General features: G+C 38.2%; 1 protein-coding gene across 1 annotated transcript in view; it reads left to right on the top strand.

The window, feature by feature from the left end:
• Positions 1-16,232, top strand: part of LOC308189328 (uncharacterized protein) — a 301,527-nt gene that overhangs the window by 114,904 nt on the left and 170,391 nt on the right. The window contains exons 3-5 of the mRNA XM_080579258.1: positions 1,095-1,161; positions 1,471-1,647; positions 13,536-13,622. Of these exons, the coding sequence (XP_080435384.1) occupies positions 1,095-1,161; positions 1,471-1,647; positions 13,536-13,622 (331 nt within the window). The remainder of the gene's footprint in view (positions 1-1,094; positions 1,162-1,470; positions 1,648-13,535; positions 13,623-16,232) is intronic.

The following is a 16,232-nucleotide window of genomic DNA, read 5'->3' on the forward strand; positions in this document are numbered from 1 at the left end:
TTAATCCTTTTGTATTGACAGTTTCCAGGAACTATGTTGCCAGGAGTGGTCTTTATCACCAGACAATTAAGCAACTGGCTTAAAAAAAAAAAAAAAAAAAAAAAAAAGCTCATTTCAGGAACTGCCATGTGACATTAGAAAAATAAATGGGTCTGAACTGTTTTCTTGCTTTGATTTTGGCTTTGATTAATATTCCCAGATGTGCTTTGTTTTAGATAATCTTTGCCTGCTATGACTGCTAGCGTCCATTTCAGGGATCTGTAGCTACACAGGAGCCCACATGCAAGTCTTTCTAGTGCTGTGCAAGGCATTATACCAAGATGGAATTTAGCACTTGGGCCATCCTGCTGTTACTAATGTGACCATGTTTCTTCTGGGCCTTGCTTCCCTACGGGAATTGGAACTTGTCAGAGTTGAGCTCCTCCAAGATCTCTCATTGTTTGTTTTCACTGCAGCTGTTGTTGGCATGTCTCTAATTCTAAATTAACTTTTCATTGTTGTAATGAATCCTGCCTCCTCTCTCCCCGGACTGTGATCTCTTTTGTGACATCTGGATGTAAATTATTTGTGTTTGATTTTATTTTATCCTCTCATACGAGAGGGTAGAGCTCGTTCATTTTTTTCTGCCCTGTGATGAACAAATAAACTGGTTATGTAAGTGGCCCTAGGAAATGCAGAAGGAGGGATGTCAGAGAAGCCTTTCTGTAAATATGCTGCGTAACCAAACTTTTCTAAATGAAGCACTGAAGTTCTGCAAGTGAAATCAAGCAGTTGCTGCTGAATGCATGCTGTAAAGACAAGCCTTATAATGTTTTTCATTTGTTGAGGTTTCTTTGCATTAATTAAAATTGTTAAAAACACACACATACAAGTATTTTAATGTGACCTTCATTTGGCATTTATTTTAACTTTTCTTCTATTTTATTTAATTCTTCGACATCTGTTGTTCAATTAGTGTTTGACCCCTTTAGCAGAGATGTAAATTAAATGACATTTCAATGCCATCCCATATTTAAAATACTGTGTTAGTTGTGGATCATAAAGGATGATCTTCGTTCTTTAGCTAATTTATTCATTTAACAATTTCCCTCCAGAAGTTCCAGCAGAAGGCTCTGAAGCAAACTAAGCAGAAGAAATCCAAGTCGGCTGAATTTCTGATGGGTGAGCCTTGCTTGATGAGTTATTGCTCATAATTTGTGTAAGGATTAATTAACTAATTACAGACAAATGGCTGTGGGCGAAATTTTGCTCTTGCTTGTCAGGGTGCAATTTGTAATTATTTTAATCATTTATTCTTTTTTTTTTTCTTTTTTTTTTTAAGAGTTAATTTTAACCTAATTCTGTTTTGGCGACATTTGAGGACGATACACTTGAGTCTTTCAGCAAAGGAATTACTAGAAGGAATTTTCTGCTTGTCATTGAAATACACTTTGCTATAATGTGCTCTTCTGACCTCCTTGTTTTCTGTAGTAAAAGAAGAGAGAGCAGCAACAGAAGGCATTGAAAATCCAGCTTTTAACATCAGCAGCACAGATCTTTCAGCATATCAGACTTCTGAAGAGGAAGTTATTAGACATGACAAGCTGCATAGCACCCTTGCAGCTCACCAACAAAATCTGAGGCTGCAAGCCCATGCTGAACCAAGAGGTGAGGCATCAAACTGGATTACCCTCAAACGGAGTGACAGTGGTTGCGTTCCTCCTCTAACCTGCATGCTCCGCCGGGCGTTCCTGTCCTCACATGTCCAAACAACCACCCCTGAAAGCCCAAAATACTGCTGAAAACATCAGGTGACCACATGTTTTAAGGACCTGTGTTCTGTCTTCATGCTCAACTGGCTACCCTTAATGGGGGGATGCAGGTTGTATGGTGCTCCCTGCCAGCAGTTGGGAGTGCAGGGAGACAGTTCTTTTTGCAGCACATCCTGTTAATTTGTACCAGGTTGGATTTTGGATGCACTGCAGCACACAGATGCTACTCCCTTGCTGGCTCCCAAGCACTGAATAGTTTTAAACAGCTTACAGATCCATGATTGATTGTTGTCCTCAGATCTCCCATATGCCCTCAGTCAATCAGCATATTGCCTCTGCTTCATTATATTTTTTCAGCCACTTGTGCTTAGATATTTTTCGCAGAGAGTCCTGCTCACACAGCTTGTCCAGGGGAGTGATCGTATACAACCTGTGTCTTTTAAGCTTAGCCTTGATACAGCATCCAAAAGAGATACTACCTTGCAAAGCAATCTGTTCATCTTTTAGGCTAGTTCAAACTATAAAGATCTTCACTGATACATCACTTTTCCTATCACAGAGGTTTGGTGTCTTTTAACCTACTGTTTAATTACTCCATTTTGAATTATTATTAGTACTGAATGTTATGACAAATGGTTATTTTTACTTAGTAATATGATGAGGAAAATAACTTAAGAATTTGAAGGCATATCATGAGATATATGGGGAAAATCTTAGCTAAGATTTAAAGAGCAAGAGTGCTTGAAGTCAGACTCAATCTTCCCTAAATACACACTGAAAACACCACTGTATTGGACTGTGTGATCTCATCATCTTCAAGTGGACTGTGAATATGTAAATGAATATGTAAATGTGCATCCAAAGCCCAAATTCTGCAAAGGAACCAGAGTAAATGATATGGCTTTGAAATGTCCTGCTCACCTAGCATTTCCCATTACACTCCCAATCAGTGATGCTCCTTGCTGAGTACCTTTGAGTAACCAGCCCAGGTATTTAAATACATAAGTACAGGCTCGTGAGCTGAACTTTAGGCATTTGCTTTTAAAACTCTGAACTTTGTTGTGTTAAGATTTTTCCTCACAGGACTGGAGAGCCCATGGCTTCTGATGGCTTCTTGCAAAATTAGGTTTGGCTTTCCATTTAGCCATCATGTGACTACATAGTGCCACATGGAGCAGAAATTCTCTGTCTTTCCTTTGCAGCCTGTCAGAACAGTGATTAAGCAGACAAAGGGATTGATTGTTTTTTAATGAAATATTCTATCTGGCAAAAATGAAGTTGGGCTCACTGGAGACTACCCATGCTTTCAGTCACTTCTTTAGAAATTCATGAATAATTCCTTCAAGAAAGGAACATATTTATTTATTTTTTTAAACCTGAAATGTGTTCTTCAATATTTTTGATTTTTCATCCACAGTAGCATTTTGTTTAACAAAACAAACAAACAAACAAACAAAAAAACCCTAACTGAACATAATATTTGTGAAAGGAGCAGAAATGTTACATTTTGCCTGGAATGCAACACGTTAATATTCAGCTAAGTGTTATCATAGTGAAAAGAGTTGATTTTTTTCCCCCAGCACTGTCTATCCCTCCTCAGCCTTCTGTTCATCCAGTTAACCAAAAGACCAGTTATTCACATAGCTCTGCCTCTAAGTCACGCAGCTATTAAAAAAAATAATCATCCATTTATGCCATCATAAAAAAGTCTAGATTGGAAGAGACCTCTAGAGATCATCTGGTCCAACCTTGCATTAAATTATTCTTAGTCTAACTTATGTCAGGACTTGTTTGGCAGTCACAGGGGCCAGTTCAAACTTATCAAGGACTGCTAATAAAACAACAGCTTCAAGCCTGTTCAGAAACCTGAAAAAAATTGAGCTAAACCTTCTGGTACCTCCTGAGCTAATTTTCCCCATCCCCAATTGTAATAATACTTCATTAAAGAGGGAAAGGGAAAAGCCGACTACATAGATGTAGCATCACATGATTGTAGTAGTAACTGATAGTATTTCACAGTCTGAAGTGAAGACTAGGTTATGAATAGTTTGTCCCTTCTTGCAGCAATGCCCTTCTTGTGGTTTGGGTCCACCAGAGTCCAGGGAACCAGTTCCTTCATCCTGCCTGTCTTTGCTTTGCTCCGTCCTCACAGCTGCTTCTATTTCAGCTTGCAGCTAAAATGCATGTGAAAACTACCCCCATCCTCTAGTGTGGGGCAAACTCAATCAGCTTCCCTTCTTCTGCCATTAGATCTCAGGATACACTGTGGAGTTAACAAGAGACATTTTAAGATCAAAGTCTTTGCCCCATCTCTGCTGCTTCCCAGGAGGCAAGGCTTAACCCACACTGGAAGCTCCTGCCCTAGGTGAGGGTTGACACATGTACAGGCAAGGCTTGTTACCTCAAACTTTATGCCTGTAAAGTGACAGCCTTTTCTCCACTTCATGCCAGGCTTCCTTACCTTAAGGGAAATGCTTGACAAACACAACAACACAGCCTGTGTAAAATAAATATATTTCACCCCCTTCTACTGTTTCCATTCATTTTTTCTCCACTTTTCTTCCCTAGATGCCAATAAAATACACATCCTTTTAGGATTTCCTCCCCTCCACAACCACCAAGTTCTCCTTTAGCTCTCAGACACCAGGCTGAGATTAGGTCACTGTTGTGGTTTAACCTGGCTGGCAGCTAAACACCACACAGCCGTTCGCTCACCCTCCCCCCTCCCTCTCTGGGATGGGGGAGAGAAATGGGAAAGTGAAGCCTGTGAGTTGAGATAAAGACAGTTTATTAAGACAGGAAAATAATAATAACAATAATAATAATAATAGTGATAATGGTAATAGTATTAACAATAATAATGTGTAAGAAAACAAGTGATGCACAATGCAATTGCTCACCACCCGCTGACCGATGCCCAGCCTATTCCCGAGCAGCCGGCCCCCCCACCCCGGCCAGCCACCCCTATATATTGTTTAGCATGACGTCAGATGGTATGGAATACCCCTTTGGCCAGTTTGGGTCAGCTGTCCTGGGTCTGTCCCCTCCCAGCTCCTGCTGCACCCCCAGCCTGCTCGCTGGCAGGACAGAGCAAGAAGCCGAAAAGTCCTTGGCCTGGTGTAAACACTGCTCTGCAACAATTAAAACATCAGCATGTTATCAGCGCTCTTCTCATCCTAATCCAAAACATAGCACCCTACCAGCTACTATGAGCTACTTAACTCTGTCCTAACTGGAACCAGGACAGTCACTTACTCAGCGTGGAATAGCAACTCTAAAGCTTGGTGTTAAACTGCAGAATGCAAAAGCAGTTGTAACCTTAAGCACAATTATTTAGTCACAGCATTTAGCAGATTAAAGGTTCAACACACTATATAAACAGGCTGGATTTTCAGGCTATGTACTTGGAGGCAGGGCATGAGATGACATTGCCTTTCCATTGTCTTTCCACCCATCACCTGTGTCCTCAGAGGCAGCAAATAATAGCTACAGAGCTTCTATCATTTCCTTCATCTTGCAAAAGTGTCATAGCCCATTCCTCTGCCAGCAATTGATGGAGGGAAGTGTTCTCTAGAAAAATCTCCACCTGCTTTTGAGTTGTCTTTTCACTCACTTCCATGTTAAGGATACTGCAAGGAAGTGTGAATATTCAGCTCTGTGTTTGAGGCAGCCTGAAAACATGTTCCTGGAATTTGGCACACTGTGCAGAATACATAGACTTTTTAGGGATGAAACAGCCCATCATATTGCAGCTTGCTTGCATCTGGCCCCTAAATACCTTCATTCACAGGTGTGTTTGAGCTATATTGACTTTTACATTTCCTTTCCTCAGATAACAGTAGATTATCTGAAAATGAGAGTTTGTGAACTGATTTTTGCCTTTGATAACTGTGAAAAAAATACTGAAAAGATTTAATTAGAGGCTTTTTCACCTTTCAAAACAGATTGGTGGGGACTGCTCTAGGGACTCAAAGTGCAAGTCTCATGCTTGCTTTGCTTGTGGGGAAACTGAGGAAGAGCATGATGCAGTCACCCTGCAGGCCTGTGATGGAAATAGAAATTAAACCTCTGATCCTTCTTTCATCACTCCGTCATGCTGTTCTGTGCCTCACACAGTCATATTTTCTATGATGGGCCATATTACAAATTTTAACATCATCAGTAGACCATTATTCAGAAATAGGCTGTTGTGTAACATTCTGCTGCCTGCTTTCCATCCTTACTCTTATGTGATGAAGACCTGGTACTGCTGTTAAATATTATGGTGACCCAAGAGAGCTGGTTTACTCAGATTTATCTCCTGGTATTTATCTCCTGATAAAGCCAGCTAATTGGTTACAGTGGGTTCTACCCTATTTTGTCGTTGTGATACACTGACATTTTCTTATCACTCTTAACCATCATTTTTGTTTCTTTCTCATGAAATTAAGGTTGCCTAGCAGTGGTCTTATCTTTGCCAAACTGTGCAATTTATTTTTTTCCTGAAAATACTTGGTTTCGTTGTGACTACATCCAACCACCTCTTCATTCTCCCTTTCTCCCTTTATTCACCTCAGCAAGTATTGAATTTGCAAGAATTTTTCATATTGGCTATCCCAGTGGGAGGTCAAATAGGCAAATTTCCCTGTGAAAAAGGTTTGGGGTCAGGTCATCCAAACCTGGTGGGCACCCAAAACACATGAGCTCAGGCACGTGATATCAAGGTAAGCTCCTATTGGCTTTTCTCTTATTTCCAGAGGTGCTTAAGTCCACAACACTTGAGACAGTTCACATATGTTCAGACTGGCTTGGTAAAGTCTCTGCCCAGCAAAGATCTTCTAGCTAACTGTCGTGACAGAAGTGCCAAACTTCCAGGAATGCGCTGTATTTGGCTGAAGGTAGAACGTGAGGGCAGTTGCTCAACTTCAGCTGGATGATGTATGTCACAAGAAATCCCTTAACAAAGGGATATGTACTTAGCATTTTATCATAGGTGTGTAAAACAAATATAAATCTTTTTCAGCATTCAGATCCTTGGTTATTGTGATCAGATAATAGGCTAGTGGCTTATAGCAGTTTGTACTACTCGGTGCTTGTTACAGCCACAGAGCTATACAGGCCTGGTCCAGCTAATCCTGACAAAAGTCCTATGGGATGGCACTGTTCACATTTCTACAGGACAAGTAAAATTTTCAGCCCACACATGGAGGGGGAATATACGTCACAACAAATTATACTGTGTTCTTTCTGGGGTGCCAGTTACACATGCAAACTGCAGCATCCAGACTTGGTGCTGTCTGAGCATCCTCCTATTGCATGATTTGCCTTGCGTCTGGCCCCTTCAGAGTTGGTTGTACAGAGACCTTCAGACACCGTGATACTCTGTAGCTTTTGCATATAAGATGAAAGAAAAGCTAGTTGTCTTCTGTATCCTGCATACCTGTGCAAAATCTAGAGGCAGTCTGACCTTAAGTGTTGATGATTCAAGTCGAATTGTCTCCAGATGACAAGAAGTGTTCATTTTTTCCCATCACCCCCAATACACAAATCTTTTTTCAAAACTAGATTATCTCCTAAAATCAAAAGCCCTAATTAATTCAACCATTTTATTTGCAACAAGCACTGTTAACATCTCGTATCATGCTCCAATAAATTTGCCCACAGAGATTAACAGCATTTAAAAAAGGGGGGGAAAGAAAGCTTGTTCAATTGAAGACTAAAAACTATTCTAATTAGCATAGATACAGCATGGCATTAACATGGCTATACTGTTTCTGGGAGCAAATTAGTTTTATACGCAGTGCTCTACTGCACCACCTCCTAGCTGTGGAGCTAGGCTGGATGTATCTAACATGGTGCTGTCTGCACTCTATAGGGAACATCCCACTGCAAAATAGAGCTGTTGTACTCCTTCTCAAAAGCCAAAGAAGAGAAAAGCCTTTGCTTAGGGAAGAGTTACTGCTGAAGGTAGTTCAGCTGTGGCAGGGCAAAATAGGACCTTTCCTGCTCAAGCATGTAACTGGGTGAGAACCTCAATCTACCAATATGCAGACAAAACGGACTTTGCGAAGGAGCCACGTGGGATATCAACTTGATAATAAAAATACCAGCAAGTGCATCAAAATTAGTCTGTTAAGAGAACTGGGAGCTGAGGCTTTTTGAACAGAATCTAACTGAATTCTGAAGACATATTAGATACCCACTGGAGAGACAGTAAGCACAGATGAAAAAACAGGCAACTGCTAGGAATTCATGTTTATTTGCATGTAAAGAAAATAGGAGCTTGTGACAGTGGCATTTGCATTGGTCAAAAAGATTTGCATAAAAGGTGGAACCAGAAATATGAATTAAAAATATACACTTTTTTCTGAAGCAACAACAAAGTTTATATCTAATAATTCAAGTTGTGTGTATGTGGTTCCATGCTTTCTGATTTCAACAGGGACTTGAAATGGAAATGCCAAACCCAGTATGCAGGGCATGATGGATCACCATGTATGCATAGGAATAAAAAGAGTTGTCATTGGAAGTAATTTTGCATTGAATTACACAATGTGTAATCCAATTGAAATCAGCAGAACTGCACAAGGTGTAATGTAGTGTGCAAAATGTGATCCATTGCATGCAATTTCAACAACAGGGGTACTATACCACTCATCTAAGTAATGTGCTAAAATTGAATTTGTGAAAGGTATGGGGAGAAGAATTGTGAAGAATGGATACATTTTATAATTGGGAAATACTCTTTTAGAAGGTGCCTAAATATATATTTTAAGGCTAATTTATTGTACTTGGGAATTGTTTGCTTTGTAGTAGGGCTGTAGGACCCTCAAACTTCTCACCGCTTTCTGCAGGTTCCCTCGCTGGAACCAGCTGAGCCTGCTTGCCTGGTAGCACTCTGTATCCATTTTCCCAATTGACGTGTCATGTTAGCTAATATCATTCCTAAATGAATTCTATCATCATCCGTAAATCTTTATTCATGTCTTCAATTGGCAACATTTCCCCAGGAACAGCAGCAGGTCTCACACTGATGTTCCTTGGCACAGGACTCTCTGTTGCCTTTTTTTTTTTAAAAAAAAAAAAAAGTTCTAATGCTGTATGTCTGCATAAAGATAAATGTGTTAAGTCTTCCAGGAGTGGAGTCACGGAAAGAAAGATGAGTGAGATGACTATGGTGTTTTCCAAGTGCCGGGCATGCTGCTCAGGCTCGTGAGCAGCCCCTTTGCCAGTATCCTGTCAAAACTGGCAAGTGAGTTTATTCAAGACTTGCAATATAAACATCAGACACAGTTATGTGGTTTACCCATTACCTATGGTCTCTACTGAGGATAAGGAATATTACATATGATACCTTTAAAACTTTTTAAAAATTGAAAAGTCAACTGTTGATGATAGTATCTTAACAAGCTGTGTTTTCAAGATATAATCTACAGTCCAGGCTCTTGCTTCATGGTCTTGAATTTGAGGAGGCCATTAAAGCCCAATTTTTCATCGAATTCTTCCTAGTACTCATTAAAATTTGAAGTTCTGTGTAAAATTATCCACCTTCTGATGTATTTGGTAATAGTCTGCAAGGCTTTGCAGGAATCTTACTTTAGATCTGCATCTAGAATAATATAAATAATATCTATACCTATAGATAACTATTTTAGATATAAATCTGATACAGTAACTTATGTTATTCAAGCTGTTTGGTTTTTATACACGACCTAGATTGGCTTATATAAATTTCAGTAAAGGCATTTGTAATGGCCACAAGCTGAAGTGGAGATAACTCCACAGAGAATTACTGTTGTTTTGTGGATTAAATGTCAATTACTGTTATTCAAAATTATTATTATTATTATTATTTGAACTTCCTAACATTTAGATGTGAGTAAATCTAACAACACAAAATTTTGGAATTAAATCTCAAAATGTTTGCTTATAAAAGTTTCAAACTTTCCTTAATTATTTTCCAGTTTTAAATCATTTTAAAATCATTCAAGAGCTTTTAAATTCATTTTGTTTCTTCTTCACATCTTCACTCTTTAATTTTTAGAGGGGGCTTCTTTCTTATACTCTCTTATACTATACTTGATTTTGACTTATTCTTTATACCTTTTTTCTAAAAGTGCAAATGAATGAAGTGAATCAAAGAGAAATGCGGTAGACGGAACCCTTCTTTCTTTTTCCTCCTGATTTGAAGCCTTAGGTCTTGCTGGCCAAGTTGAGTTAGGCACCTCTCTTAGAGGGGATTCAGGTTTGACCCCAGGACACTGCTTCGGTTCACACAGCTGCGTATTGTTCTTGTAAATAAATCAGGAAATATGCAAATGCAGAATCTTATACTTGGGCTGCTTAAAGAGGCGTATCTGTATAGCTTCAGCATTGTGTTTCAAGTGCACTTTAGGTAAAATGGTTTCTCATACTGGAATTCATCTTTCTAAGATGCCTCCAACTTATTCAAAAGATTTTTATGAGTTTCCTTATAAACAACCCCAGTAATGTTTTGCCAAGTCATTGGTAGAGAGCTCTGTTGACCACACTGCTACCTGGAAAGGGAGAGCTGAAACTTGTTAATCTGTGTACTGTTTTATAATAAAATTTGATCTATGCAGAAATTTTTGCTTTTGTCCCAAGCATCACTCTGAAAACAAGCATCTGTGAAAGCTTACTTAAGCTTTAGTAATCAGCCACTTGGTTATTAGTAATTCCTTTATTTTTACTTTGATTAGGAGAAGCTCAACCACTCCAATGTAGTTTTGTTGTTAAACTTAAAACACAGATCAATAATACAATATGAGGGACAATGGAATAATTGTCCGTCATTGAAATTTCTTTTTGTACGCTTGATATGTTATTGGTATGGACTATCTGATTTCCTTGCAGGGTAGAAGACCTTGCAGAAATGTAACTTAGTCATGCCGTTTCTGTGGTATTCTCAAGACATAGACTGTATAATTGATTACAGACATCTTAGCTTAAAATCCATCTTAGAGTTTCGTACAGTCTTAGTAAAATATATGTAGTCCCCTGGGCTGCATCCAAGGATTACGGTAATTTTATTAGCAACTCCTCTTCCCATAATTAAACTGTATAAATTCCCACCTGGCCACTGTTGTGCCAACACCTTTGTTTCCAGTTTTATTTGAATTTATAGATTATTGTTTTGTTCTTCAGTTCTGGTTTCCTGAATCATCCATTGTGTTTTCCATAAGGTAACTTAATTCTGAGGGGGTGAATAGGGCTTCAAATTGAGTTATTGGGTTGAGTGAACATTTGGTTCAAAGAAAAGACCCATGTATCTAAAGTTCACTAGCTTTTCACGGAAGCAGATATTCAAAGTAACTTGCTGTCTGAAAGCACTAAGCTGTACGTTGCTGTTCAAAATACCTGCAAGCAAGCTCTGTATTAAAATTTGCTTTACTGTGTTTATACTGTGAAGCAGAGTAATGTGAATTCCTTAGTGGACTGTTAATTTACATGTTATACACTTTCAAGTATTTCCAAAAGCAAACGTGAAATGATTAGTAATCCATTCACATGCTCACAAAATGTTATTAGTAAAATGCTTTGGGCAGTATGTTACTTTGACTAAAATTGATAATTTTGTATTTTAAATCTAAAGTAACTCCCTCTACCCCCTACATACCTGAGGACCAGCCGAGTCCAGAGCTGCATATCCTACCTGGAACTGTGTGGTTCAGTTCTCAGGGTATGTTGAGCTGGGAGGAAAAACAAAACAAAACAACAACAAAAAAGCAACTGGACAACAGCAGTGATCTAAGGTTTGCAGAGATTACTTCTCTTCAGAAAGCCTCTCTGCAAGTCTTCTGTGGTGTTCTGTATTTCAAAATGGCTTGTTCTCTTTAAAATCATCATAAGGAGGTGATTCTGACATTTACTATTCATTCTACCTATGTGGGTTTTAAAGCATGTACATTGCTATGGAGAGATCAAACCTGGTAGTTCTTTTTACTTCTGCACAGTTTAGTGTCTCCAGTTGTGTGCAGTTCTCACAGAGCTGCAGCCATGGATGAAGTGTTTCGTACTCACTTCTAAGAATTTTTTTTTTTTAAAGAGGACCAAAGAGCAATCTGTTTAATGTTTTTTGTCAATGTATCTCTTTTTAGAATAATGTTTTCCATGCCTTGTAGACTCAAATATAACATGACACTTCCTCCTAAATGCCAGTTGTTCTGTCCAGAAGAGCTCTGCAAGTCTGCTCCTCAGAGTTTAATACTAAACCCAAGGGATAAAGAACACAGGATATTAAAATTCAGTAATAGCTATTGTGGTATTAAGACCATACAGAAGCCCTATGTGCTAACTGAGTATTGCTTATATGGTTGCAACATATAACTATTTACATTTATAGCTATGAATTAACTGAATAAAGAGATGCATCATCATTTTCTTCTTTAGCACATTGGTGAATTATTTTAGCAACATGTGAAAGGGTGTTCATATAACATCACGGTGCTTTGTGCTAGAGAAAAACAATTATAGTGAATAAGGTAGAATGGCTCTGTTATTGCAGTACATAAGACTTTGATTACATACTGCCAAGATTCATACTAGCCTAGTAGTTGTTGACAGATAAAGTAACGAAAATGAAACTCATTTATTTTTTCTTTATTGAGACCTCAAGGTAAAGCAAATTTTCAGTTCTTGTACTTACTACATTGAAGGAACAGAGACTGACAGTCAAAATGTGCCAGTCCAGAAATATAAATTAAACCTAGTTTCATATCAAAGTTTCATTTAGTTTCTGAGAAGGAGCTGCTGTTTGGATTATTTTTGATCCTAAACCAAATATACTGTAGACTACTATAGTGTGTCTTGGATGAATTAACCCCCTCACACATTTAGTTCTTATGTATTTTCTAGGATATAGATTTGTGCCTGCTCAAGCAATTTTACAATTTGTTATACACTTAACTATTTTATTTTTTCCTCTGTTTAATAATAATTTACTGTGTTTGCAAATTCAATTAATGTAAGAGTGGTTTTAATACAGTAGCACTTTTTCTGAAGGAAGGACATATTTTGAGAGAAAAAAAATCTCCCCTATCCCCCTTGTGCAAAAAGATTTCTTCGGGCTGATGGTACTTGGAGTTCCTCCAGGCAGCTAGATGCTGCATTATTCCTTGATAAGTCTAACAAATGACTTTTTTTTTTTTTTGTGAACTTGATTAGTTTCTGAAGAACAGATACAACTAGCTGTTGAAATGGAAAGTGCTGAAATGAGTGTTTTTATCCCATCAAAATCTTGGATTAGCTACCTAGCCCAACTGAATATAACTGCTGTTCAGATTAATGAGGCAGTATTCTAGTATCTCCTCTGTAATTAAACACTTTTCTGGTTGAATACAGTATTAAAGATGCACCAGACGTTGAAACCTCAGTGGTGAAATTTAAAACTGCTGAAATTGGAGGGGTCAGCTGTGAAACACAAATTTGTCTGCAGCATGGGTAATTCATTTATAAAATGTGTTTCAAGAATAATTTGGCTTATGTTGGGGATGTTGGATATTTATATTTTTTTTCTTATCATTCAGTCATTCTAAACTTGAGAATTTTTCTCATCAGTTCCCAAGTAAAAGTAACATAATGTGCACTTGTTTCCAGAACTACCTTTTCTGACCTTTCACAAGATGATAATTGCAGTACTAGTAGGCTTAGAAGACTTGTTAAAAAAATTAAGCTTATAAAGTACCAAAAAATGCCCCTGTGCTTGCTGGTGTCAATTTCAAAATTAACATTTTGGTTCATGTGCTTCTAATAATCATTGACCCTTACTTCATGTGCTTTCCACAGGAAATGAATACAGCAGAAATTACTTTGACCTGCTGATGGATGAGGAAATAAACCCAAGGCAGTGTGGGATGGAGGTCAGTGAAGAAGGTGAGGCAGAATTAAGTATGTAATTTTGGTGTCAGAATATTCTTTTCCATTCATGAAAATTAGGTGACAAAGATCACATATGCAGTTCCATTTAAATATTGAGGTTTACAATTTAAATGATAAGTCTTACCTGCTCTGGACATGATAGGCAGTATACATAGTCTTTGATCAAAGACAGTGATTTAATGGCTGGTAAAACTGAGGCTGTGCTATATTCACTCAGCTTATTATAGCAATAACAATGAAGCACACTCCAAGAAAACTGTCTACCCTGTGTTCTCTTTAATTAACCTACTTAGTCCAGCTTTTTTGCATCCCAAAGTCCTTGTTTGAGAACAATTTTGTCATTAAGATGAACTTCTGCTTGCCTAACAGAAGAGAAACCCCAAGATCTGTAACAGTTCTCAGCATAACAGGAGGCCTCTTTTGGTTTTCTTTTCACCAGTTTAGCCAAGATATTTAGCTTTGTTGTCTGTGGGTACAAGGAGTAGGAGGGCATGACTCTGCGGTACTGGGAGAACAGAAGTTATGCATAGGTATGAGAGAGATTAACCAGGAGGTATTGTCTTTTGCTTTGAGATGAGGAAATTCTCCTTCGCTTTTAGATAAAAAGGGTGGGAACGGGCCTGCCTGAATTTGCATGGACTTAAGTAAGAACATCGTCATGGTAATGAAGTTCTTAGCTGTGCACTGAATGTTTTGGCCCAGCTCCTGTTAAACAACTTGATAGCACGCAAGACTGTTTTCCACATTTTTACCTTCCTGGCCATTCACTTTTTCAAACCTTGTGATTATTTCTACTGCAGAACCTCTCTAGAGACACAGTTGTAGTCAAATGTAGAAAAAAAATTGTGTAGATCTGAAAATTTGTCTACTGCAATATCTCAAAATAGTTCACTTTGGAACTCATGACATTTTTTATTTTGAGTAGATATCAAGATTTTAATTTTTGAGGCAAAAACACGTGACTGAGAAAAAAAGCAGGCTCTAGTACACATCAGTAACTTGAATTTCTGTGTACTGGTGAAAAAAAGATGATGATTTTAGGTTTATCAAGGGCAAATCACATACAACTCTAATTTCCCCATTACAACTGTAGGACAACAACATACCTTAGAAGTCAACTTCTGTCTCAGAATTTTTAAGTGAAAGAGTTTTTCTTGTCAATGCTGCTTTGGTTCATCTTATGAATATGCTTCACGAGTTATGATTTGCTTCATATCCAGGGAATAATTTTTTTTTTTTAATTATAATTTGGAACAAATGAAAGCTCTAAGACAGTCCATCCAGTTGTGGGTGGTGGAGGAAGAGAGTTAGGTTTAGGCACTTGCATATCAGACCAGACTTGAGGTCTTTGCATGGCTGACCTTTGGTGCTCTTCCTTTTTCTTCCCTGGCAAAACTCTCACTCAGAGGTTAGTGAAAGGCCTCTTTATTGCAAGCTTCTTAGGGATGGTGCTGGCCTCAGGCTGGCTGTGCTGAGATCTGCAGAACAGCTAGAGCAATTAAAATGCTGTAGTGACCAACACCTCTGCCAAAAGCAATGGTAGGTTGCAGGTTGGATGGAAGCATTTCTTTGAGAGAAATAATGCATACCTGCATGTCACAAATGTGACATTCCATTACAGAAATTAATAATTTTATTGGCCTCTTCGTCTTTTTCTTAGATTACCTCCCCACCTTTCTCTTAATATTTGAAGCTGTAGTATGCTGTGGAGAATTCTGTTCTTTCTACTTATTTACATTTTCTTATCTTCTGTGAGTCATGTTTTGCCTAGAACCTTTTGGACTACATGTTGAAGGCAAGACACTGCAGTTTTAGGTGAATTTTTCTTTGCTTTCTCTTGTATAGTCCATTTTGGAACCAGGCAGAAAAACAGTATGGTTCTCAGAAACACAACAGAGCTTCACTAGAGTTTATCTAAAGACCTAAAATACCTAGCTATTTGAAGTGTTTGTGTGTAATATCTTTTTTCCTGGAATAATATCTTTTACAAAATGTAGAATTCCCCATGGTTTCCTCCTGAATTTTGTAGTATAACTAAATCAAAGTGGAGCCAGTGAAGTTAGTGTGGGGGCGTCATAATGTGAGTTTCACGGTCTTTCCGTGAATTTGTCCATCCCTTAATCTGATGCCAGACATCTCAACAACTAATTATCCCATATACTCACAAATGGTTCTATGCCTGGTTTCTGTCTTTTCCTTGTAGAAGTGTTAAATAAGTGGAACTGCATTTGTATGTATTGGACAGAGTTAAAAAAGAACAGTCAGAACTGTAATCTCGTCCTGGATGGTCATCCTCTGATTGGAGACCACATGCAATCACCTTCTCTTTCCATCTAGCCATAAGTGGCCACTAACAAGAGACAGAAGCAGAACAAGATGAAGAATTCTGTGCACACTTTAGAGTTACATACCTCTTATGACTAAACCAAGTCAGAACCAAAGAGAATAGCCAGTAAAAAACAAATCTTCAGACACTAACTATATTGTACAATGTTAAATATAATTTCAGTGAGTTCATAGGGGATTCTTTAATTGGATGTTCTGTCAAAATTGAGATATTAGCAATTATCTTTTCTATACTTGATAAATAAAGCTCATTCTGGA

Source organism: Anser brachyrhynchus, assembly GCF_964034855.1.
Source record: "Anser brachyrhynchus genome assembly, chromosome: 2".
Lineage (NCBI taxonomy): Eukaryota > Metazoa > Chordata > Aves > Anseriformes > Anatidae > Anser > Anser brachyrhynchus.